Genomic DNA, 11,172 nt, shown 5'->3' on the forward strand with positions numbered 1-11,172 from the left:
ACTAGACAAACCTAGTAAAATAACTAGGGCTCCAAGCCTGCTTCAGTTGGAGCCTATGCCAAGAATCCTGTGGATGTCACCCAGAGCAGAATTAGGCTGCAACTTTGACTAAAATCCTTATTCAGAAGAGAGGCATAGGGTCAAATCCTGCAGTCTTAATCCAGATCAGTGCAAGCCTTGCCTAAATCAGGACTAAGGGATTTAATGCATAAGGCAAAATAAAGTGTCTAGAAATAATTGCAAAGTTCAGTGTGAAAAGCTCCCCATGAAAGGGCTGTCCTGTTTAGAATGCGGGATGCTGCTCTCCTTGGACAGAGAGAAACCAGGAAAGTAAATGTTTCTGCATGGTTCGTAAGAGTTTTGACCATGTATAGCTATGAACTTAGGCTGAAGGGTTTTACAGTTTATGCTTCTTTAAGAAGTATTACAGAAAAGTCTACCCATTACCCCACCCAAGAGAAAAACAAAATAAAACCCCAAATCATAAATAAAGCAGCTCTGATGGGGGTGTGTGTGTGTGTGTGTGTGCATGTGCGCGCGTGTGTGAAATGCTTTCTTTTTACTACTCAAATATTTGTGCTTGCAGTTCCCCAGCAAGGGGAACTCCGCTAGGAGAAAATGTCCAAGTCCTAAACCAACAAGAATCTATCCACTGATAATAAGAATCTCTGCATCAGCTGCTCTAAGGCACCCAAACATTTATTGTCATTTTAGTAACTATGCTCATAATAGCTTGTATTTAAGCCTCTTTATTTGAATTCAAATAGACAAGAACATTTTGACTAAGTAAACCTTCCTTCCTTGGTGTGATACCTTAATGTGATACCTTAATAAAATAAAACAGTAATAACATGAAAAGTTGGTGAGTTCGAACTCGGCACAATTTTGGTTACAGACACATTTTAATTTCTAAGGTGATTTCAAGTGTTGTTCTGCCTATTTGTTTTCATAATATCATTAGCTCTCACAGCTAGCTTTTCAGTTCATATGAAGGAATAGAAATTTCTTGGAACGACTCATTAAAGCAGAGAAAATGAAATCAGCCTAAAGAAAATCTCTCTCTGTATTTCAAACTCAACCAGGATGAAACATCAGCAAGTTGTGTTCTCTACTTGCACCCACTGGGAGATGCTAAGGATTGCAAACACCATCCTCCACCCAAATGTCATGGGAATAGCAGCTCTTATTTAATCCATAATATAATAAAGTAGGCAATGAAGTTATTTTTGTAACACTTTCTTGTATCAGAGGACCCAGCAGCCTGAAGCTACAGAGCCCTGCATGAATATACACCAAAAATGAGGCAATTGCTACCTCTATGACAACTTCAAGAGAAGCAGATACCACTGGCTGGGATGACAGTGGAGTGGTGCCAAGCAGGTGCTTGGCAGTGGTCACAGTTAAAGGACAGCGTCTTGGAAAAACGGCCCCTTCTTGTAAGGGGAACCTGGGATGAGCAATCCCAAGTCATCTGGCAGGTGTTTAAGTGAGACCCCCCCTCTCTTGTATTCATGGCAGATCTTGGTATGTGTGTTTAGTTTTAGTTCAGTGATAAAACCGCAGTTAACACAATGGTATATCATTCCTTTCTCTCTAGTCTACCTATTTAAAAGTGAATTGCTGGCTTGGTTTTGTGAACACTTATGTTACTGTTGCTACTCTTGTGGCCCAGGTAGGTTGGGGATATCAGCTCCAGTGTGCTTCTAGGAGCCAATCCCACTGCAGGGCTATCTAACGCAGAGGTTCCCTGAGCGAAGCCTGTGGCCTCATGCTAAGATAGTGTTGCACTAGGCAGGTGCAGCAGCTCCTGGCTCTGGCATGAGCTATAGTGCAAGTGAGCAAAGTTGTTTGCCTCTACATATTAGTTAATGTCCTCAAATAACTCCCAAGTGTCTGTAGCTGTGGCAAAGACTTTGTTGTTACTGGACAAGTTATCCCTGATGTGACTGCTGAAATCAAAGGAATTTTGGCTTGTGGATTTGATCTTTTGTGTGAAATCTCTGTCTCCCTAGAGTCAGCAATGATGTTTCTGGTGATTGTGAAGGACCTGGTATTTCATACGATGTACTGAAACTGCCTTCAGCAGGCTTTTTTTTGTGTGTTAACTTCTGGTAACAAGTCTCCTGCTGCCTGACTCACAAAGCAGGACTAACATTAAAAGGTTGCTTTTTCAAAAAGTAAAATGCCACCACCTTCTACCTGCATTACCATCAATGTCTATGAACCAGAAATACTTCTAGTTATGCAGTAGGTTATGACTCAACAGCAGTCAAAGCAGTTTAACAGCTGGGAGGAATGACTAACTAATCCAGCAAACTGCTGTCTGTGTCATGTACCTAGGTTAACAAGTGAGATCAAGAAATCTATAGAAGCAGCAATTACAGACTTGGAGTTCTGTATTCAAAACCTCTAACAAACTTGAAAATATCTGCCTCAAAAGCAGTCTTAGAAGTGCTGGGAGCACTGAGAAACTGGAGAAGTTTGTTCTAAAATACACAAAACTTCCTCTGTACGAGTTTAGTGCATAAGAATAGTCTTGAGGGACCAGCAGCATCAATAGATGAGCTCCATGATGTTCCATCAGCCCACAAAAACACAGCTTCCTTAGAGGGCTGCTAGGGATGTGATAAATCTTCAGGCAAAGTCATAAGCTGTTCATCCTTCAGTTGTGATTGCTAACAACACAATTATCATTTCCATAACTACTATTCGCACGGTGTCATGCTTGTTTAATCCATCCTCACAACAGCCCTGTGAGGTAGGCAACTGAGCTGTAAAATGAGGATAGTGATACTTACCCTCACTTAAGATCAGACACATAGGCAGGCCAGTTCTTCTCATTACCATTCCACAGATGGGGAAGTAGAGCAAGAACTTTAAAATGACTTGTCTGAGGCCAGAAAGGGAGTTCAAAGTTTTTATGAATTCTGCTCACTAGGGCCTCAGTTTTCACTCTTTCCAACAGCAGTCCAAAGAAGAATATAACACCTTACATTTAGTTTCACTTAAATTCTGAATCTACTCAAGGCAGGAATTATCTGGAAATGTACAAATGATCAGTTAACTTACTGGTCTAGTATTATGTGCCACTAATCACGCTAAAAGGATTCAGCAACTTCTATTTCCAGGTCTCAGCTATTTACTGATAAATATATATACATATAGAGGATTTTACACAATTTACTGCACACTAACCTATTTTCACAGGATACAATTTTCATATACAAAGGTTGAACTATTTTTAATTATTAAAACATTGCCACCCTGGACACAAAGCAAACATTTGTTTATTTTTTAGTTTGAAACAAGATACTTCATACAAACCTCATTATGAATCAAAAATCTATACTGAAAATAGTCTACATCTCATTCTTTCTAAGTTTGTCTAAAATGCAAGATTTCACTAGCATTTTTACTTCAACATGAAGCATGACCTCTAAGTTTGAAACATACTGTATACCAATTTTCATGTCTAAAGTACTGCATCTAAGAGTTCCTCCTGAAAAATGAGTTAAGGATTGCTTATAAAACTGAAGTTATTCCTACAAAGAATTTTGAATCCTTGAACTAGCATCCACTGACTGTGGGGATTTCAAAGCCTCAGTTTCCCATTAGCCTGATATATGAAGATGAGACAGTTCCAGTTTATACTTCGGTGATGTCAGAAATTCACTGCCTATAGAAATGATGACAAGTCAGTTTGCTATATGGCTACAGGATTTCACATTATAATGAAGGAAACCTATTTTAGTAAGGTTCTTTCCTTTCAGTCCACTTCTGAAAACAGAGGAACTACAACTTTAAGATACCTATCTCTAACAGGAGTTATTGTTTGAAGAAAGCACTCGCTTTCCCCTCTGTGGCCGTAGTCTGTGGGAGAGCGCCTAACAAAGTTCTTTGTTAGTGTTTGTAAGGCCAGAGATGAGGTTTAATTGAGGGATTTGTGCTGAATGTTCTTTCGCTTTGAGTCTTAGTGCTGCAATGCTCGACGTTTTCCTTTCAACTGCTGCTGGATCAGTGAAGGCAGTGAGAGCAGGGTCTGAGAGGGGTCCAGGAGCTTTCATTAGTACTGAAGCTGTTGTCATGAGAGGATTTAAAGCATTCAGAAACCTGTATTTGAAAGAAGTCAATATTATCCAAACTACAAATTGTTTTGGAGAACAAGTACTTATTAATCAAATCACAGGACTTAAAGGAGTATTAGTAAAGAACTTGCTAAAATTTCTAGCTTCTTCTAAATGTATATTTTTTGTTTCCAGACTGTATTTCAGTTTTTCATAGTGCAGTGTTTTGCTCTTAAAGTCACCTTCAATTAAAATAAAGGGAGATAATCAGACATGGCATGCAGATACCTAGAATAGCAACCATTTCCTTAACTCCTAATGCTAAATTCTATCAACAAATCCTGAATACTGTAAATCAGTCTGTACTGTGAAAACAGTAAACTATCACAAAAACTCAATTTTTTATAGCTGTTTGTGCAGCCAATTTTACAAGTTATTCTGTATGAAAAGCAACATAAGTCAGTGTGGCAGAAAGATCTGCCTGTTAATGCAGAACTGCACACAATATAGAGTATAAATTCAGCAGCGCTATCCTAACATATAAAAAACTACATGTACATCCTTGTCTCTATTTTTATGGAGTGCACTAGAACAGCAGTAGCAATCTGCTGATGAATTTTAGGTTGCTGGGCAGGAAAGCCCAGGAAGCAGTTTTAGTTGAAATGAATTGCTGGTGTTCTATGTACCTGACCACAGAGAAAGGAATGGAGCGTAGCTCTGGGTTTGCTCTAAGTGCTGAGAGCATACCACCTGCAGAGGGAACCAGGCTGGCTGCACTGCTCTTAGCAGCAAGTAAGGATAAGGAAAATCTCTCTCTCAAGCTTTGTCAATCTTGCACATGGAGCCAGTCTCCTTGTCTGACCTCCTGGGAAAAGTGTTTAACACCTTTACTCTAGCAAATCACCCTGAAGCCAGGCCTGTCTGTAGTCCCATCTAAATCACCTAGAAGCCATGTCTCTCTGCCTTCCCATCTTTACTGTGTGCAATCTGCATCAGTCTGCAAGATAAGGATGGCGCTGCAGCCTACAGATTAGATGGCAGCAGTCTGTTCTGAAGACTCAAGTTGAATGAGACCAACATTTCAAAAGTAAGCATAACTGTTGTTCAAGTAGTAATTACATATGACATTTTTACTAGCATAACTTAAAGTCAAATTGTGATATTCTTAACCTAGCTAACCCATGCATGACCTAACCCCATTTTGCTAAGTTTATTTTTTTAAAGGAGCATATTTAATGAGAATGCATGCAAGTGTCAAACTAACACAAATACAGTATTTTTGAACAGTTTTGAGATTTAGGAAAGAAAATATTTGATACTACCTTCCAAAATGTGGACTTAAAATTGGATTTCTGAAGAGAGAAGTCCAGGTAAGACTGCTGAGGCCAAAAGTCCCCAGGGTTGAAGGACTGAAGGCTGGAGACATGGATGGCACAGCCAGTGTTGAAAGAGGCATTGACCTCCATGTGTGATCTAGGAGGGGAGAATGACTGAATGGAACATCCAAAAATAGACCAAGTGGGTGTGTTAAGGAGAGTCCTGGAACAGTCCCCAGAATTTCAGTTTTTTCACGCTTCCTCCACTTTGCCCTTCTGTTTTGGAACCAGACCTTCAATGAGAAATTATAAAGGCATTAGCTGAACTCCCTCTGCAGTTTATCACACCAGCTACTGGATGCAGTCTTAGCGATAGCAGAATAGTAAGCATTTAACCAAAAAACACTTTAAAGATCCATTCATAAATTCCTTAGTCGGTTTATAAGCAAATAATCAAAACTATAAATATATTGCAAATTTGACTCGTTTGTGGCTGCTCTGTTTGAATATGGCCCTTTAAGTTTTAAAGCCTTTGTAATATTTTAACGTATCCCTTAAGAACTTAGTTATTAACAGATCATTTATCCTTTCATAAGCTATGTATTGAACAGTAAATTTCAAAGCCATTCAAGAGTGTCTATTTCTGTACAAATACCTCAGGAAGCAGTTTAGTCATGACTGTAACAGTAACTAGGCCAAGTATATGGTATATGCTTTTTGTTTTGATATTTGGATAGTACGATTTTATATGTGAGGTTAAAAATAAAATGAGAAGCTTTTGTTATCTACCATGAATGCAAACAACATATGGTTATAGGAAAGTGATCAATCGAATTGCACTGAAAGCCAATACTAAACTAGAAAATCTAGTAAGTAGTATTAGAACAGGGAATCCGATTCTTCCTAGAGGGGCTTTAGCTAGTATTGGTTTTGTGCTGTAAACTATTGAGTATATTGCCTCTTTCAGCCTGACGAGTCATTATTTTAGCCCATTAAGCATATTTTAAAGATTTTAGTCAATCCAGTCTACAGGTCAGAAAAACTGATTCTTCATTCTGTTGTTCTCCATCATTAACTGAGCAGAATCTTTCAGAACCCAGGATGGCAGCAAAAAGCAGAGTGAAGCATATCAGCTCTAAAACACATGGGAGAGAAGACCTAAAAACAAGCAGCTCAGAAATGGATGCGTCAAGGCTGAACGTTCAAAATCCAAATTTACTCAGCTGTTCAGGTCTTCTAGCTACCTTTGTAGTAGAGGGAGTTGGGTCCATTCAAATTGGATTCTGAACTGAATCTGGATGTGAAAAAAGGCATTAGCTGTGGCCCATCATCTCGTTCAGCAGCCTAGCATGTTACTATTGGAATGAGCTGCTGCTCGAAGCGTCAGCTGTATAGTACTTGAACGGTACTCTTGAATGGAATAGTACTCTAACTGGGATTTAATAGTTATTAGAGATCAGTAACACAAGGCACAAAGTTCTCAGAAAGGCCAACTTCTCTCTTATGCAGAGTCTTCACTATTTGAAATTTGCCTCTGATTAGGGGCAAAGGTAAAAGTTTAAAGCTTAGGGTCATTTACCGCAGAATATAGATTCTTAAGATAATAAACATTACTATAATAAACTAAAATCATAACTGAAAATTATATTGCAAAAATTAAGTCACAACAAAATGACAGAAGATGCAAATTAATTATTCTTTTGGCATTAGTCTTTCTAAAATTGTCAGATTCTGCGGAAATCTATAATGATAAAACCTTTGTATTTGGAAATGGAAGACTTGAATTTTTTTTAATAGTTACTTTTTTGTCTACAATTATTTCAGTTAAAAAATGTTCTTCAAGAGTTTAAAATTTCTACTGCATAATATCTGTAACAATTAATGACTAGGAAACAGCTGACTGAAAATCAGGTTTTGGGGGTTACCAATACTCACTTTAATCTCAGATACTCCACATAACTCTTTCCTGTGACTGACTGACTTTCAGGTGCTTAAATAATACCAAGTGTGGAGTGGTTTGGACAGGACTACCCTGTCCACTAACAAGGTGTTAGCAGCCCAACCTGGAAGGCTATAGTGTGCCATAGTCTTGCTGTCCCGAGTCTGATATTGTTCCTACCTCTATCAATGACATCTACTCTTTTAAAGCATTTCCTACGGTGTGCTCAAGCCCCAGCTGACGTACTGCTTACTCCAGTCCTTTCATTGCATATGTTCTAGTGTCTTTACACTGGGAAATTGCTGTTCCCCTGGAGAAGAGATTTGGATTATGTGTTGTGTATATAACACAGAGCCTGCTGCACTGTACAGGGGAGGTGCTCTTAGAAGAAAAGTCAGAGCATCAAAGTTCAGAAGTTTGTACTTGGATTCTTGAGTGCTCTGACTGGCTTTTTGGCCACTGGTCAAGCAATTTAAAGAATCAAACGTCTTCCAAAGGAGTATCTGAACCAGTGGACAGCTATGCCTATGTAGGAGTAAAGACTACAAGGTCTGTATTAATCTATGCCTAGGGGTCTGGTATAAAAAATGAACTCAGTTACTGGGAATTACATGACTTGAAATCACTGTTAACCATTAATCCCAAGTATCTGTAGGTGGAGCTTAGCAGAGATGTCACAAGAGAAGACACAACTCAGAGGTCTTAGCGTTTTCCATTAGAATAAAATCCAATAGAGAAAAGGCAGAGAACTTTCTTACATTACAGCCATGTAGGTAAAGTCTTTCCTAAAAAGGACAAAATAGATGCTTCAAAAGTATTAATTTCTTTATAAATCCTATATCCTTACAAATTTTTATTTACAAAGAAGTTTAACGTGAAATGTGTGCTTTTTTTTGAATTTTCTATGGTAAAGTGAATCCCTTTGATCACTTCGACTTGCACTGACTGCAAAATAACTTTTCTTTTTTAAAAAAAACCCAGAGGTTTACAACCAAACTCATTTAGTAATCTCTCAGATTTTGTATTTACCAAACTGGAGGGAAATATCAGTGTAAATATCTAATAATTATGTTTTTAAAAAAAGCCAAATTTTAGTTCCTTACTGGTACAAACTCATCAGCACATGTGATAAAGGGACACAGACATACCTCATCCCTTACACTGACGTGACAAACAGCTTCCAAAATTTAGTGCATATATTAGTCACTAACATTCAGATTAGTCATTTTGAAGCTTTTGTTAAGCACTTTTCCTTTGCTTTCAATAAAAGGCTTTGGTTGCCTTTAGTCTATTTTCAGAATCATTTAAAGTGCTAAACTAAACGTATGAGATACTACTATATCAGTCTCAAGGTTTTGTAAGTGTAGTATCAGTAGGAAAAAAAGCTTAAACAGGAAAGAGCATGTTAAACTCTAATTTGTACACTAAATATTATCCAGGTTATTTTGTAATTACTAACACTGCACATATTGGACAAAAGAAATGTTAGTCTTTTTAAACGAAAACAGAAGCGAGCATCTAAAATTTGGTAGCTTTCTTGCTGTTTATTTTTTTCTTTAAAAATATATCCTATTTAATTGATGTAATAGCCACATTTGAGTCTTATCATTGTTGGGTATTACATGTTTATGCTGCAGCTGAATACAGGTTCACTATCAGAAAAAAAAATCACAAGGATACTTAATTCCAATAGACTAAGCTGATATTTTGATACTGATGCAGTTTATGGTACTGAATTACCCATGTAATGTTTGACTCTTCACATTAACAGAACATTCCTTTAATAACTGTTTCTTAATTCACATCGTTGGTCTAGAGGGAAATTATGAGAAACAGAATGGCAACAATAGATGTAAATACTACTGAAGAGAGTCCCAAGATGGGTTCCAGTTATGAAAAGGTTTTATAGGCTTTTAGACTACCTTTTTCCCAAAGTAAGGAAGGATATGAAGATTGCTGCTGCCATCTCCTTCCTCCCTGTGTGTGTCCTCTTATCTCCGGGGCTAAGTTGTCTATCTACCACAGAACAAGAACATGCACGGGGGCAGAGCCAACTGGTAGATGCACATCCACCCAAAGCCTATGTTGTGCTGACTGGGTGTTCCTGTCCAGAAGCCTTGTCAAGGAGCATTGAAAGAGCAAGGCACAGCTCTGAGGTTCCTCACATCCACCGGGGACACGCAGGCTCTGATATTTAGCATGTTGATTCCTCTTCACTTCCATCAGACCTGAACATTACCTCCAGTAGTTGTCATTAGGAAAGGAGTTCCTCCTTGCTATCTACCATTGCACCATTCCTTCACAGGCCACAGAACGAGTACCCCATGAGGGGAAAGTGACAGTGAAGAGGTAAGCTAAAAGCTTTTCAGCATGTCCTTTCTAATGGCAAATGCAATATATAGTTAGCAGGTATTGGGGTATTTCAGTGGCTACAAGTTTTAGTGATTGCTGAGGGTAGGGAGAGGGAAGAGCACATAATTTCCTTCAAGTCCACAAAACAGATTAAAGTACATCCGACTACACCCAGATCAGTAAATTACGGAGCACTGGAAGTAATGTTCAGCTTATAAGGACCTTTTCTGAAGATGGCGCACGTTAAAACAAGAAAGGTAAAGAAACTGACAGCCTTACGGACTTCAGCTAGTGTGAGCCATCACGGATCCAGTGATGGCAGTAACGACAGCTTACGCACGCAGGGTGCTGGCGCTGACGGCCACAAAGCTGTGCTGGAGGAAGCAGGACCGACACGCGGAGCAGCTGCACCCGTTCTCCCACTTCCACCAGTATGCAAATACCCAGAGTTATTCAGTCAATATCTGACAGCCAGTACAAGCCAAGTTTTGTACAATTTGGATGTCACGCTTGCAAAACTTTGAAAGCCTCCACAGCCGTTTGAAGCTACTTTTTTTTTAAAAAAAACAAAACAAAAAACCAAAGAGCTAATCTTTTCTATTAAAAAGGACTTTTACTTTATACAAGAGATAACCTCTTAAAAAGTAGTTTAACTATGGATGTTAAGAGTCAGGACAAGCTACCAGGGCTGTTCTTAGTTCAACTCCGCTGTTAAGAGAACTGCAGACTGTTAGACGAGTTGGATCATCTCTGTATCCGTATGCCTTGTGCTCTGCAGGGGCTGCTGCTACTACAGCTCAGCTAAACCGTAAGGTTCCCTTGGACAGTTTCTTACTGTCATCTTGAGTGTCAAATTACTCTTGTTTTTTTAACCATTCATTTTGAAGTGTAGATGTTTTTTGACTTAAGTTAGGACAGGTAACCTGCCAGTTTCTCCTTCCTCTAAAATCAAGTTGCAGTAGTAACTAAAACTGACAGAACCCACCACGCTCCGCACTTGCTTCCTTCCCCCATCCTGCGTTACTGCACCGCCCGGCCGAGGAGGCGGGAACAGAGCGTTATTTTTAACAGCTCTTTCCAAGCCTTCTGGGGTTTGAAGCGGCCGCCTCGCCCGGCGCCCCCGGCCTCCCCGCCCGCCAGGGGGAGGCGGGGCCCTCGCCCTTAACGGCTCTCGGCGCCCGCGCGCCCCAACGGTCGCGGCCGCCCCAACGGTCGCGGCCGCCCCTCGCTCACCTGCACGCGGGCTTCCGTGAGGTCCAGGCGCAGGGCGAGCTCCTCCCTGCGGGGCAGCACACCGTTAGCGCGGGGCGCCCGCGGCCCTCCGCCCGCCCGCCCGCGCCGCGGCCCCGCTCCGCGCCGCTCCGCGCGGGCAGGACGCCCCCTCCCGCCGGCGGGCGGCGCCGCGCCGCTACCTGGTGAACACGTCGGGGTAGTGGGACTTGCGGAAGGCGCGCTCCAGCTCCTCCAGCTGGAAGGTGCTGAACGTGGTGCGGTACCGCCG

The 11,172-nt window shown here is 40.4% G+C and overlaps 1 protein-coding gene across 1 annotated transcript in view; it reads right to left on the minus strand.

Annotated features, from left to right (window-relative positions):
• Window positions 1-2,412: 2,412 nt before the first annotated feature.
• Window positions 2,413-11,172, minus strand: part of ESX1 (ESX homeobox 1) — a 10,382-nt gene continuing 1,622 nt past the window's right edge. The window contains exons 2-5 of the mRNA XM_085319722.1: window positions 11,084-11,170; window positions 10,905-10,950; window positions 5,387-5,673; window positions 2,413-4,110 (exon numbers count right to left, since the gene is read on the minus strand). Coding sequence (XP_085175848.1) covers window positions 3,885-4,110; window positions 5,387-5,673; window positions 10,905-10,950; window positions 11,084-11,170 — 646 coding nt within the window. The 3' untranslated portion in view covers window positions 2,413-3,884. The remainder of the gene's footprint in view (window positions 4,111-5,386; window positions 5,674-10,904; window positions 10,951-11,083; window positions 11,171-11,172) is intronic.

Source organism: Rhea americana, unplaced genomic scaffold (assembly GCF_003343005.1).
Source record: "Rhea americana isolate MKP2758 unplaced genomic scaffold, rheAme1 scaffold_6, whole genome shotgun sequence".
NCBI classification, from domain to species: domain Eukaryota; kingdom Metazoa; phylum Chordata; class Aves; order Rheiformes; family Rheidae; genus Rhea; species Rhea americana.